The sequence below is a fragment of the Oncorhynchus mykiss genome, chromosome 9, assembly GCF_057628025.1.
Source record: "Oncorhynchus mykiss isolate SJ-2025 chromosome 9, ASM5762802v1, whole genome shotgun sequence".
NCBI classification, from domain to species: Eukaryota; Metazoa; Chordata; class Actinopteri; order Salmoniformes; family Salmonidae; genus Oncorhynchus; species Oncorhynchus mykiss.
The window spans coordinates 23,013,352-23,028,149 of record NC_143030.1 but is presented as its reverse complement, the minus strand read 5'-3'; the positions used below and the strand labels follow the sequence as shown (position 1 = coordinate 23,028,149).

At 45.4% G+C, this 14,798-nt stretch overlaps 1 protein-coding gene across 23 annotated transcripts in view; it reads right to left on the bottom strand.

The window, feature by feature from the left end:
- Nucleotides 1-2,732: 2,732 nt before the first annotated feature.
- LOC110531697 (neuralized-like protein 4) overlaps nucleotides 2,733-14,798 on the bottom strand; it is a 37,217-nt gene continuing 25,151 nt past the window's right edge. For 15 of the 23 annotated variants that reach the window (XM_090183750.1, XM_090183754.1, XM_090183757.1 and 12 more), the window contains exons 17-30: nucleotides 14,605-14,733; nucleotides 14,363-14,508; nucleotides 14,003-14,221; nucleotides 13,677-13,775; nucleotides 13,305-13,448; nucleotides 12,291-12,461; nucleotides 11,973-12,131; nucleotides 11,200-11,379; nucleotides 6,650-6,743; nucleotides 6,440-6,547; nucleotides 6,178-6,322; nucleotides 5,744-5,856; nucleotides 5,324-5,510; nucleotides 2,733-5,128 (exon numbers count right to left, since the gene is read on the bottom strand). In XM_090183750.1, coding sequence (XP_090039876.1) covers nucleotides 4,924-5,128; nucleotides 5,324-5,510; nucleotides 5,744-5,856; nucleotides 6,178-6,322; nucleotides 6,440-6,547; nucleotides 6,650-6,743; nucleotides 11,200-11,379; nucleotides 11,973-12,131; nucleotides 12,291-12,461; nucleotides 13,305-13,448; nucleotides 13,677-13,775; nucleotides 14,003-14,221; nucleotides 14,363-14,508; nucleotides 14,605-14,733 — 2,099 coding nt within the window. In that variant the 3' untranslated portion in view covers nucleotides 2,733-4,923. Of the gene's footprint in view, nucleotides 5,129-5,323; nucleotides 5,511-5,743; nucleotides 5,857-6,177; nucleotides 6,323-6,439; nucleotides 6,548-6,649; nucleotides 6,744-11,199; nucleotides 11,380-11,972; nucleotides 12,132-12,290; nucleotides 12,462-13,304; nucleotides 13,449-13,676; nucleotides 13,776-14,002; nucleotides 14,247-14,362; nucleotides 14,509-14,604; nucleotides 14,734-14,798 lie in introns of those variants that run through there. The other 8 variants (XR_016483159.1, XR_016483153.1, XR_016483155.1 and 5 more) reach the window with 2 other exon arrangements.

Sequence of the window (14,798 nt, the reverse complement as noted above, 5' to 3'; positions counted from 1 at the left end):
TTTTTTTCTTTTTTAAAAATGTTTTACCCCTTTTTCTCCCCAATTTCGTGGTATCCAATTGTTGTAGTAGCTACTATCTTGTCGCATCGCTACAACTCCCGTACGGGCTCGGGAGAGACGAAGGTTGAAAGTCATGCGTCCTCCGATACACAACCCAACCAAGCTGCACTGCTTCTTAACACAGCACGCATCCAACCCGGAAGCCAGCCGCACCAATGCGCCGGAGGAAACACCGTGCACCTGGCCACCTTGGTTAGCGCACACTGCGCCCAGCCCGCCACAGGAGTCGCTGGTGCGCGATGAGACAAGGACACCCCTACCGACCAAGCCCTCCCTAACCCGGGTGACGCTAGGCCAATTGTGCGTCGCCCCACGGACCTCCCGGTCGCGGCCAGTTACGACAGAGCCTGGGCGCGAACCCAGGGACTCTGATGGCACAGCTGGCGCTGCAGTACAGCGCCCTTAACCACTGTGCCACCCGGGAGGCCCCGAAAACATAATGTTATGTCATCTGCTATGCGGATGACACACAGCTGTACATTTCAATGAAACATGGTGAAGCCCCAAAATTGCCCTCGCTAGAAGCATGTGTTTCAGACATAAGGAAGTGGATGGCTGCAAACTTTCTACTTTTAAACTCAGACAAAACAGAGATGCTTGTTCTAGGTCCCAAGAAACAAAGAGATCTTCTGTTGAATCTGACAATTAATCTTAATGGTTGTACAGTCGTCTCAAATAAAACTGTGAAGGACCTCGGCGTTACTCTGGACCCTGATCTCTCTTTTGAAGAACATATCAAGACCATTTCAAGGACAGCTTTTTTTCATTTACGTAACATTGCAAAAATCAGAAACTTTCTGTCCAAAAATGATGCAGAAAAATTAATCCATGCTTTTGTCACTTCTAGGTTAGACTACTGCAATGCTCTACTTTCCGGCTACCCGGTAAAGCACTAAATAAACTTCAGTTAGTGCTAAATACGGCTGCTAGAATCCTGACTAGAACGAAAAAAATTGATCATATTACTCCAGTGCTAGCCTCCCTACACTGGCTTCCTTTCAAAGCAAGGGCTGATTTCAAGGTTTTACTGCTAACCTACAAAGAATGACATGGGCTTGGTCCTACCTATCTCTCTGATTTGGTCCTGCCGTACATACCTACACGTACGCTATGGTCACAAGACGCAGGCCTCCTAATTGTCCCTAGAATTTCTAAGCAAACAGCTGGAGGCAGGGCTTTCTCCTATAGAGCTCCATTTTTATGGAACGGTCTGCCTACCCATGTCAGAGACGCAAACTCGGTCTCAACCTTTAAGTCTTTACTGAAGACTCATCTCTTCAGTGGGTCACATGATTGAGTGTAGTCTGGCCCAGGAGTGGGAAGGTAAACGGAAAGGCTCTGGAGCAACGAACCGCCCTTGATGTCTCTGCCTGGCCGGTTCTCCTCTTTCCACTTGGATTCTCTGCCTCTAACCCTATTACAGGGGCTGAGTCACTGGCTACCTGGGGCTCTCTCATGCCGTCCCTGGAAGGGATGCGTTACCTGGGTGGGTTGAGTCACTGATGTGATCATCCTGTCTGGGTTGGCACCCCCCCTTGGGTTGTGCCGTGGCGGAGCTCATTGTGGGCTATACTCAGCCTTGTCTCAGGATGGTAAGTTGGTGGTTGAAGATATCCCTCTAGTGGTGTGGGGGCTGTGCTTTGGCAAAGTGGGTGGGGTTATATCCTTCCTGTTTGGCCCTGTCCGGGGGTGTCCTCAGATGGGGCCAGTGTCTCCTGACCCCTCCTGTCTCAGCCTCCAGTATTTATGCTGCAGTAGTTTGTGTCGGGGGGCTAGGGTCAGTTTGTTATATCTGGAGTACTTCTCCTGTCCTATTCGGTGTCCTGTGTGAATTTAAGTGTGCTCTCTCTAATTCTCTCTTTCTCTCGTAGGACCTGAGCCCTAGGACCATGCCTCAGGACTACCTGACATGACGACTCCTTGCTGTCCCCAGTCCACCTGGCCGTGCTGCTGCTCCAGTTTCAACTGTTCTGCCTTATTATTGGACCATGCTGGTCATTTATGAACATTTGAACATCTTGGCCATGTTCTGTCATAATCTCCACCCGGCACAGCCAGAAGAGGACTGGCCACCCCACATAGCCTGGTTCCTCTCTAGGTTTCGGCCTTTCTAGGGAGTTTTTCCTAGCCACCGTGCTTCTACACCTGCATTGCTTGCCGTTTGGGGTTTTAGGCTGGGTTTCTGTACAGCACTTTGAGATATCAGCTGATGTATTTATATAGGCCTTCGTACATTTGATTTGATTTGATTGCCTGATGTGGGTGTGTTCATGCAGTGTTCACATGCTAGTCGGAACTGGGAAACTCAGAAATGTTCGACTTGCTAACTGGTTGTAGTTCCACATGTTCCACATGTGGTGTTTAACCAGTTAGCAAGTCGGAAATTACAGTTTCCTTTAGTTCTGACCTAGGATCCGACTAGCACTTGAACGAGTTATAAAAACACATCCTGCAAATCAAGTGAGCCGCCAGTTTTTTTTTGGAAAGCTGAAAGAACACTATTGGCGTTAAGGAATCAGTCCTATAAATATTTTTGATAAAAGGTGTGATTGAGGACATATGCGACATGTCAGTGACTGGAGAAAGAAATTATACTACCAATTTTTTTATATTTTTTAAAGGAACCAAGAGAAGCGCCTTAAAAGGAGTAACACACGAAGCCAATCCAGTCATAATGTGCACTGTCTATTGGTTTATTCATTTTTTATTTATTTTTTACAAATCAAGAAGATGATGTTATGTAACAGCCTGTACAATGCAACATACAGAACAAAAAAGGGGAAAAAAGAATACAAATTCATTCTCGTAAAAAGCAGCACTGGGCTTTTAAACAACCCCATATATTTTTCACATTTTGATTGAACGTTGCAAGTACATTTTTTCAAACCCCACGTTTGCAATAAGTTAGTTTACACACAGTTTTGTGTGAGGAAAGTCGACAACCTTGAATCTTGACTCGATACCACTGTTTTCCTCACCTTTTTTGTCAAAACAATGACTTGGCAAGATGGCGGGGTTATTTATGCATGTAGTGATGTATGTAATACGTAAGTATCTCAGATTATTTTGTTGCCAAACAAAACAGAATGGTTAAAAGATATGCTTTGAAGAGCTGTCCACATACAAAAAAAAAAATTGCTGAATATTTTAATCAGGAATTAATGAACCCCTGTGTTAATCTATGTAATTATTATGTAAAATAGAGGGAGTTTGTTTTAACATGAAGCAGACAGGTAGAACGTAAACGGACTACAAAAAACAACAAAAACCCTAATGAATCACATTCGCAATGTAAACTCCAGCATCAGGGCCTGCATTTCGTAAAAAAAGACTCAATTTACCAAGAGTCTTTGCATGAACACGCCAGGGTGAAGCCACACCCCTATGATGTGATTGGCTCTGAACATTCCTCCCTGGTAAACGATGACAGAATGGATGGATCATAGAGGGAGACTTAAACGTAACCAGTGTAAACAATGTGAGAAAATGGGCATGTTCAGCAGAGCACAACGTTGTGGAAAGTTCAGGTAGAAATACCTTTAGAACAAACATGCCTCTCTGGTATAGAATCCTGTCAACTCCATTCATGACATTTCTATCTGCAACAATCCACAACGTTTTCCTCCTGAACTAGCTATAGAAAATGAGAGAATGAGGAGAGATCTTCAGGTCCGGGCCCATTTCGATCACTAGTTTAAATGGAATCAGCCTTGGTCTTTATGCATCAAGGTCATGTTCAGTAGGGCACACTGTAAGAATGACTTTTTGCAACAGGACTGTGCATTGGACAAGCGCCGGTAGAATCTCTCCTTTCAAAAATGATTCTCCCTGCTGAACACGCCCCTGGTATTCCCTCTACAAAGCATGTGTAGAATCCCTCTAATCTCCAGTGAAGTGAATATGACACGGGGTAAAGCAGTGATGGGGGAGAATTTGGGAGACGAAGCTTAGCGGCCAGACTGGCCGGTTGAAAAAAACATTTAAAAATTTCTCTCCCACTAGTTCTGACGGTGGTGTTAGTGTCCATCTCTATTGTCCTTCATGGCTTCCTCTCCTCTTCCGCACTGATATGAATGAACCGGAACTGAACGGGTGAAAGTCCCATTAGGCAACAGCCACCTGATCGTTTTCACCTATCCTGTGTTTTCAGATCAGTGCAGTTAGTGTTACACCTGTAAACATTTTGCGCCAGTTTTTGAGTTCCTCCCTCTACAGGTGCTCTCAGGTCCTTCAGTTCACGGTTCTTTTCCAGTCTTTTTTCCTTGTTTGATCTAATGCTCTTTTTCTCAATTTCCTTCTGACCTGCGGTTAAGTCTTTCGCTTAAAAGTAATAATCCAATAGCCAGTGACCGTGTGGCGGCGACGTTGCGAGGTGGTTCAACAAACGGTCCAGGTCTTGGAATGGGGTAAAGGGGTTGATAAAAAAACAAGCTAGAGTGAGGGAGGGAACAGAGACCGGGAAGACAAAACTGCGCTAAAATAAAAATGGCTGTGACAAAAAACAAGTGTTGTATTATGACAAATAAAAAAAATGTAAAATACATGTTAAAATTTTAAAAATAAAAATCGCCCACGAAGTGTCCAAAACAAAGTGCAGGCAGTGTCTGTCTGGTTGTTCTTCTCTGAATCCACCCTAGTCCCTCCCTGTTAAGTGTCAGAAAAAAAAACAAGTCCTAAACAAACAAAACTGAATTGTCAATCAACAAACCGCCCAGCAACAGGAGGGAAATTCCCTAATTCCAAAGACTCCCAAAGTCTGTAATTTGGTTGATGGAGAAGCAGTAGTTTGAGGCACTGCTGGGAGAGAGTAGCTCCCTTTCCCCCCTCTCTCTCCATCCAACAATCTCTTCACTACTCCTGCTATCATTCCACCCGTATGAGCAGGCCGTAGAGGAGGGTGCCCCCCTGATCCTTGGTGATCCACTCGATCTCTGTGTTGCTGAAGCGGGGATCCAGGGGTTCGATGGCTCCCAGGGTCTGGGGACCCACCTTATAGGAGCCCGGCCGGACACACACCTGGAAACCCACCTGGGCCTGGTGACAGCAGTGAGAACGGGGGTCCCGGAATCTGGAGGGAGAGAGTGAAAGGGCCGAGTGAGGAGATCAGGAGTCATGGGAAGAAGAATGAAAGCAAGACAGTGAAAGAACAAGAGTAATCATTTCAATTTGAATAACAGCAAAAGGCAGATAAAGAGAGAAGAGGATGAGAGAGAAAACAGAGAAAGACAGGGTAGAAAACAGTGGTAGTGAGTGACACACGTACTGCACTTTGGGGGCGAACATCTCCAGGCCGGAGTAGCGCATGGTGGGGGACAGCTGAACCCGGGGCACCTCCCTGTCCGTTTCCCTGTCCCTGTCAGGGAGGCTGTTGCTGCTGTTCTCCTCTGGCTCACTGTAGCCGTTAGGACCCTCCGTCTTCACCGGAGACACAGAGAAGATGGACGACGTCCCTGAAACACCAAGACAACACTGTTTAGTTCATTTACAACACCCTCAACTAAATCATGAGTGGAAATAGTTCTGGAAATCAACCATGTTTTTCAAAAGGCTAGAAATGCAGTCATTGCATTCGGAGAGAAACAACAGTTTGAGGTGATATGCTCATCAAAATAAGCAACCTGTGGTCAATTCACAATCGTTTGTTGGTCCAAAAGTGGATAAGGAAATAAATGTTGTGTCGTACCAGAGAGTAGCTGGGCATGGTCCAGTGTGCGTCTGAGGGCCCCTACGCTGGTGCCGTGGTAGGCTATGTGCCACTGCTTAAACGAATTGGACACATCACAGTGGGGCTTGATCCTGCAGGCAGGAGAACACACACACACACACACCAAGATGTTAGATAACCCCTCTACCAGAGTCCTATGACATTGATACTCAGACAGTTTAATGCTTTCCTGTATACAATTTTTTTACTTTCATTCTCCCCTTCTCTCGCCAAAGTGAAAAATAAGTAATTAAGTCATTTGTTAATTGAACTAGATAAAACTAATTCAGGCTGATTAATTGGACTTGAAGAGCACTTTGGTTGAGTAATTGGTTGAACATAGTTCACACTACAGTGTGATTGGATGAAGACAGTTTTTGAAGCCCACTGATTGGCTGTCTGTAACTTCTGACCTCAGAGCGAAGCGGCACCAGCCAAAGGGCAGGGCGTAGTCCCGTGGGGGCTCCCCTCTCTTGTAGTAGGACTCGTCCCCCCGCAGCTTGTGGCACGACTCACAGTAACACAGGTTATACTTGGCATCCTCGTTGAAGTAACCATCTGAGAGAGATGATAGGGGGAGGGGGCAAAGGGAGGGAGAGAAAATCTAAATATGGGAGAAGTTATGATTAAGTCAGAGCGAGAGGGCAGTACACAAAGACAGTGTGTGTTCCTCACCTGGCAGTGTCAGCAGGTCCTTGAAGCGCGAGCACAGGGCCTGGTACTCACAGGTCTTGTTGGGGTTGACCTCTGCATGGGGCATCCAGCAAACACTCTCTTTGATCCCTAGAGGTCAGATGTCAAAGGTTAGCATTTTTTCAGCCCAGAGCCACAGATTTAAAGGGTCTGTATAGAGTTGCCAAAGTCATAATGCTCTCCTCCTCTCACCATCAACCATGTCCGCTTTCTCCATGTCGCCCTGGCAACGCGCCTTGACGCTCTCGCCTCCCACGGTCGCCACGTTGTTGGTCACTATGGTAACCTGCCACGACATCAGAGGGTGTCACTGAATTCTCTCGGCCCCTGGTGCCACACAGATAAAGTAGTCCCAGGCCAGGTAACTGAGATTATTAAACCGGTCTGGTGGGAGGGCTGGGATCCCGCAGTTAAATACCTACCCAGGACGGAGCGTCTAAATGAGCTTATGACTGTTCCACTGTGTAACGTTAGCCAGATGGAGATATTTCAGGATTAAAAGTCATAGAGCAAAAGACTAGCAGATTAGAGTTTCTAGCTACTGATCTAAAAGTGGCCCTGAGTAGGACCGAGTCTCAAATCAAACTTTGTCACATGCGCAAAATACAACTAAATTGGATGCAAAGTGTAGACCTTACAGTGAAATGCTTACTTACAAGCCCTTAACTCTTCTTGAACTGCACTGTTGGTTAAGAAAATATTTACCAAATAAACAAAAAGTAAAAAATAAATAATAAAAAGTTATACAAAAACGAGGCTATATACGGGGTAGAGGTCGACCGATTAATCGGAACGGCCAATTAATTAGGGCCGTTTTTATAACAAATCGGAAATCGGTATTTTATTATTTAATCTTTATTTAACTAGGCAAGTCAGTTAAGAACACATTCTTATTTTCAATGACGGCCTAGGAACGGTGGGTTAACTGCCTCACTCGGGCAGAACGGCAGAATTTTACCTTGTCAGCTCGGGGGATTCAATCTTGCACCCTTACAGTTGAGTAATCAGTCCAACGTTCTAACCACCTGCCTCTTGCACTCCACGAGGAGCCTGCATGTTACACGAATGCAGTAAACCAAGGTAAGTTGCTAGCTAGCATTAAACTTCTTATAAAAACCAATCAATTATAATCCCTAGTTAACTACACATGGTTGATATTACTAGTTTATCTAGCGTGTTCTGCGTTGCATATTATCGATGCGGTGCGTATCGTTGCTCCAATGTGTACCTAACCATAAACATCAATGCCTTTCTTAAAATCAATACACAGAAGTATATTTTTAGACCTGCATATTTAGCTAAAAGAAATTCAGGTTAGCAGGCAATATTAACCAGGTGAAATTGTGTCACCTCTCTTGCGTTCATTGCGCGCAGAGTCAGTGTATATGCAGTTTGGGCCGCCTAATTTGCCAGAATTTTACGTAATTATGACATAACATTGAAGGTTGTGCAATGTAACAGGAATATTTAGACTTATGGATGCCACCCGTTAGATAAAATACGGAACGGTTCGTATTTCACTGAAAGAATAAACGTCTTGTTTTCGAGATGATAGTTTCCGGATTCGACCATATTAATGACCTAAGGCTCGTATTTCTGTGTGTTATTATGTTATAACTAAGCCTATGATTTGATAGAGCAGTCTGACTGAGCGGTGGTAGACAGCAGCAGGCTCGTAAGCATTCATTCCCACTGCACTTTCGTGCGTTTGCCAGCAGCTGTTTATGACTTCAAGCCTATCAACTGCCGAGATGAGGCTGGTGTAACCGATGTGAAATGGCTAGCTAGTTAGCAGGGTGCACGCTAATAGCGTTTCAAACGTCACTCGCTCCGAGACTTGCAGTGGTTGTTCTCCTTGCTCTGCATGGGTAACGCTGTTTCGAGGGTGGCTGTTGTCAATGTGTTCCTGGTTCGAGCCCAGGTAGGAGCGAGGAGAGGGACGGAATCTATACTGTTACACTGGTAATACTAAAGTGCCTATAAGAACATCCAATAGTCAAAGGTTAATGAAATACAAATGGTATAGAGAGAAATAGTCCTATTATTCCTATAATAACTACAACCTAAAACTTCTTACCTGGGAATATTGAAGACTCATGTTAAAAGGAACCACCAGCTTTCATATGTTCTCATGTTCTGAGCAAGGAACTGAAACGTTAGCTTTCTTACATGGCACATATTGCACTTTTACTTTCTTCTCCAACACTTTGTTTTTGCATTATTTAAACCAAATTGAACATGTTTCATTATTTATTTGGGGCTAAATTGATTTTATTGATGTATTCTATTAAGTTAAAATAAAAGTGTTCATTCAGTATTGTTGTAATTGTCATTATTACAAATAAATATTTTTTTATTTTTTCAAAACGGCATCGGCTTTTTTTGGTCGGCATCAGCTTTTTTTGGTCCTCCAATAATCGGTATCGGCGTTAAAATCATAATCAGTCGAACTCTAATATGGGGGTACCGGTATCGAGGCAGTGTGCAGGGGTACAGGTTAGAGGCCATTTGTACATGTAGGTAGGGGTGAAATGACTATGCATAGATAATAAACAGCGAGAAGCAGCAGTGTACAAAACAAATGGATGGGGGGGCTCAATGTAATGCAGTGGCCATTTGATTAATTGTTCAGCAGTCTTATGGCTTGGGGGTAGAAGCTGTTAAGGAGCCTTGGGTCCTAGACTTGGCACTCCGGTACCGCTTGCCGTGCGGTAGCAGAGAAAACAGTTATGACTTGGGTGACTGGAGTCCCTGACAATTTTATGTGCTTTCATCTGACACCGCCTAATACAGTTGAAGTCGGAAGTTTACATACACCTCAGCCAAATACATTTAAACTCAGTTTTTCACAATTCCTGACATTTAATCCTAGTAAAAATCTTTGGTCTTTGGTTAGTTAGGATCGCCACTTTATTTTAAGAATGTGAAATGTCAGAATAATAGTAGAGTGAATGATTTATTTCATCACATTCCCAGTGGGTCAGAAGTTTACAGACACTCAATTAGTATTTGGTAGTATTATCTTTAAAATGTTTAAAGTGGGTCAAATGTTTCAGGTCGCCTTCCACAATCTTACCACAATAAGTTGGGTGAATTTTGGACCATTCCTCCTGACAGAGCTGGTGTAACTGAGTCAGGTTTGTAGGCCTCCTTGCTCACACATGCTTTTTCAGTTCTGCCCACAAATGTTCTATAGGATTGAGGTCAGGGCTTTGTGATGGCCACTCCTTTGTTGTCCTTAAGCCATTTTGCAAGTATGCTTGGGGTCATTGTCCATTTGGAAGACCCATTTGCGACCAAGCTTTAACTTCCAGACTGATGTCTTGATGTTGCTTCAATATATCCACATAATATTCCCTCCTCATGAGGCCATCTATTTTGTGAAGTGCACCAGTTCCTCCTGCAGCAAAGCAAAACACCTCCTGCAGCAAAGCAAAATAAATAAATAAAGTAAGGAAAGAGGTAGTTGTTTGGGCTTAATTATAGATCGGCTATGTACAGGTACAGTAATATGTGAGCTGCTCTGACAGCTGGTGCTTAAAGCTAGTAAGGGAGATAAGTGTTTCCAGTTTCAGTGATTTTTGTAGTTCATTCCAGTCATTGGCAGCAAAGACCTGGAAGGAGAGGCGGCCAAAGTAAGAATTGGTTTTGGGGGTCAACCAGGCAGCTATACCTGCTGGAGCGCGTGCTACAGGTGGGTGCTGCTATGGTGACCTGCGAGCTGAGATAAGGGGGGACTTTACCTAGCAGGGTCTTGTAGATGACCTGGAGCCAGTGGGTTTGGCGACGAGTATGAAGCAAGGTCCAGCCAACGAGAGCGTACAGGTCGTAGTGGTTGGTAGTATATGGGGCTTTGGTGACAAAACGGATGGCACTGTGATAAACTGCATCCAATTTATTGAGTAGGGTATTGGAGGCCATTTTGTAAATGACGTCGCCGAAGTCGAGGATTTGTAGGATGGTCAGTTTTACAAGGGTATGTTTGGCAGCATGAGTGAAGGATGCTTTGTTACAAAATAGGAAGCCATTTCTAGATTTAACTTGGATTGGAGATGTTTGATTTGAGTCTGGAAGGAGAGTTTACAGTCTAACAAGACACCTAGGTATTTGTAATTGTCAGAGCTGTCCAGAGTAGTGATGTTGGACAGGCGGGCAGGTGCAGGTAGCGATCGGTTGAATAGCATGCATTTAGTTTTACTTGTATTTAAGAGCAATTGGAGGCCAAGGAAGGAGAGTTGTATGGCATTGAAGCTCGCCTGGAGGGCTGTTAACACAGTGTCCAAAGAAGGGCCAGAAGTATACAGAATGGTGTTGTCTGCGTAGAGGTGGATCAGAGACTCACCAGCAGCGAGAGGTACATCATTGATGTACACAGAGAAGAGAGTCGGTCCAAGAATTTAAACCTGTGGCACCCCCATAGAGACTGCCAGAGGCCCGGACAACAGGCCCTCCGATTTGACACAATGAACTCTATCAGAGAAGTAGTTGGTGAATCAGGCGAGGCAATCATTTGAGAAACCAAGGCTATCGAGTCTGCCGATGAGGATGTGGTGATTGACCACAACCTTGGCCAGATCAATGAATACGGCTGCATAGTATTGTTTCTTATCGATGGCGGTTAAGATATGGTTTAGGACCATTAAAACAAGTCAACAGCTTTCTTTTTCCAGGTATTCGTTTCTTAACTTCCTCGACCTCTAAAATTATTCTGACGGTTTGGAATGGGGGTGGGACAGACGTACCTGTTCACACTGTCCGTATAGGTCTATGAGGGGGTAGCATGGAGTAGGGATATCCTGGGCTGCTACTCCCTGGTCCATACCGTTCACATAAAGGTGCAGACAGCTGTTCCCATCCACCAGCAGACCCAGGACTGTACCCTCTGGACATGTGTCCAGGTTAGGACCATAGTTCTCACAGATCTGATGGGGAAGAGAAGTGATGGTGGGACAGAGAGAAGAGGGAGAGATCTCCATTAAGCTTTGTGTTGCGTTTGTCTTGCTATCTGTACCGTGAGTGTGTGCGCAGTGTTTCCCCTAGGATTTCATTCAGTAGCTGTGGCAGAGATAGTGCAGGGGACCTTCTCACAGTCGTACAACAAAACTAATGGTGACTTTTTTTCCCAACTCAAATGCATGAAAATTAAAAAATGCCCTCTTTCTTAGAAACTCAAGGACAGTTGAATTGTATCTCTTGATCTCAATAACGTCACCAGCCACTTCTATATTAACCGCAAAAATTATTTCACTGGCGTAAGGTTCCTGTATCTTAATAGGGTTGGTTACACTTCCAGGATAACAAGCACGTTAGCTAATTACGGTCGAGGTTTCTCGGATGATCTGATGAGAATGAGGAAGATATGGAATTTGTTGTACTTCGTCACGCTGATCTTAAAAGCTCATCTTGGCAGAATGTTAAAAAATATATATATTTGCAGTGGCGGCAATGACTTAGCAGCGGCGGTATGCCACTGCGAAATGAACGTAGGGGAAACACTGACGTGTGTGTGCAGTACCTTCAGTGAGTTGTGGAAGACAGAGTCTCTCTGCAGCAGCCACACAGAGCGTTTCAGACAGCACGCAGTGGAGGGAAAGTTGAGGCGGTCTGGGGAGTGGCCGATCACCCCTAGCGACAGGGACGACGTCCACGATGCGTTCAGGCGGTCGATCTGAAACTATGGCAACATTGATAGTCAAAATGTCATTCACAAACTATGGTGACAGAATGCAGTATTAAATATTATGTGTCCCTATACAACAATTAAACACCCCCTTGGCTACCCCAATCAAATCCTGACACACAGACCCCTAACCCCACCACTCACACACAGTACCTGGAACAGTTGTTGTCGGGGCAGGGGTTGTGCTGTGACTAGGAGGCCCTGGTTGTAGCTGGAGACGCGGGCTGCCGTCAGGTTCTCATGGGACAGCTGGATGTTCTTCCCATGGTTCTCCAGGAAGGCCATGACTGTGTTGGGCACCAGGGCCGGCTCACCACCCTCAACCTGGTGGATGGGGGAGGAGAGATGGAGAGTGAGATGGAGAGATGAAACAAACAGTATTTTTTTAAACTTCTGTTGCCTTAGATCAATTCACATATATACACTGAGTGTACAAAACATTAGGAACACCTGCTCTTTCCATGACACAGACTGAGCAGGTGACTGCTATGATCCCTTATTGACGTCACTTGTTAAATCCACTTCAATCAGTGTAGATGAAGGGGAGGAGATCAGTTAAAGGATTTTTAAGCCTTGAGACAATGAGAAATTGATTGTGTAGGGTGCCATTCAGAGAGTGAATGGGCAAGATACAAATATTTAAGTGCCTATGAACAGGGTATGGTAGTAGGTGTCAGGCAAACTGGTTTCTGTAACACTGCTGAGTTTTTCACGCTCAAGAGTTTCTCGTGTCTATCAAGAACGGTCCACCACCGAAAGGACATCCAGCCAGCTTGACAACTGTGGAAAGAATTGGAGTTAACGTCGGCCATCATCCCTGTGGAATGCTTTCGACACCTTGTAGAGTCCATGCCCCGACAAATTGAGGCTGTTCTGAAGGTAATAGGAGCTGCAACTCAATATTAGGAAGGTGTTTCCTAATGTTTTGTACACCTACCTATGTACAACCACCTATGGCGCAATTTCAGGTTTCCTACTGTACTTTGAGATGCTTGCATGACAAAAGTGGAGAAATAAAAATTCCACACATTTTCTTACTTTAGACAAAGTCTAACATTGTTGTTGTCAAGCTATAATCACAAAAGATCCCGGCGAAAGCATATCATCCATCGGTCCCCCCTTCCCTCCTATCCTCCTTCTCCCTCCATCCCCACACCCGTGTCTCACCGGCGTGCGGTCCTCCTCTCCTTCGCTACAGCTGTCTGAGGAGAGGGAGGGGGCCTTGACGCTCCCTGCGTCCTCCAGCACCGACGAACTGACGATGGACACCGCTGTCACACGACCATACAGGTCCAACACTGCATACACGTTCTATAGGTAGGGGAGAGAGGTGGGGTGGTAGTAAAACAAGGAAATAGACTATTTTAGGCTTAGGTTTACAATTAGGGTAAGGAGTTAGGGCTAGGGTGTTAAAGTAAACAGGATTTTGAATGGGAATCAATGTTTTGGTCCCCACAAGGATAGGAACATAATTGTGCGTGTGAATTGAACAAGTATGACGTGTGTATGAGAGAACTGTTGTTCATGAAGTGTGTGTACCTTGGCCACAGCGGTGGCGGCTGGTCCCATGTCCTCTCCGTCGATAAGGACGTGCATGGTGTCATCGCTGCATCTCTTCACCCCGACGCGGTTACCCACCTAGACACACGCAATACAACTCAGGCATCAAATGTAGTACCTACTTATCTATTCATCACAATCCGTCTTTCCATTCCATATGCACTAATGTTTGTCGTCTCCATCTTTCAATCCCAACCAGTTGTTCCCTCCCCCTCTTTCATTGTTTCTCTCTGTGCAACAAATTACAAAATAAGTACAAAGTATTGATTCAACAGAGCTTTGGAATCCCACGCCCTGTCTCTCACCGTCAGTCTGTCCAGGGAGGCGCCGTAGTTCTGTCTCTGCAGGAGCCCGTTGCGTCTGACCTCTGACCCGGCTACCAGCCAGGTGACCTTGGACCGGAGCTGTGTGAGGGAGGGGGACAGGCCTGACATGGGGCAGGAGGGCAGCTCTGGAGGGGCTAGGGTGGTCAGACCCATGTGGAGGGAACCAGACCACTGGTCATCCACCTCGTCTATCTTCACCTGGAGGTGGGTGGAGAGGACAATACTACAACGTCAATAGTGAATGTTATGCGCGAGCATATATAAGACAACAGATGACTCAAGTGTTATGAAAATAGAGCGATCTGATTGCGTCTGGGTAGATAACAGAGCACTACTCACCTCAAACAGTTCGTCTGTTTTGAGTTCCTTGGCGCTGAAGACGATGCCGTGTGCGTATCCTCCCACCCTGACGGCCTGGCAGCCCTCTCCCAGTAGAACCACGTTCTTACCATGCTTACTGTGGAGCCGGTGGGCCACGCCTGCCACTACGCATGTAAGGAAGAAGGAGAGACGTTGAACGACAGACAGGCTCATGATTTAGATTCATAGCCTGAGAGAAAAAAATCACACGCGGTCAGTACCTGGGGAGTGTATGGGGAAACTCTTCTCTGTGATGTTGCTGGTACACAGACTGTTATCCTGAGGGCCAGAGGAACTGGTGATGGACACCTGGACACACTGACCATACAGGTCTATCACCGCATACACCTCTGATGAAAGGAGGGAGGGAGAGAGGAAAGAGGGGTTGTCCAAGTTCACCATATATTTGGAAAAT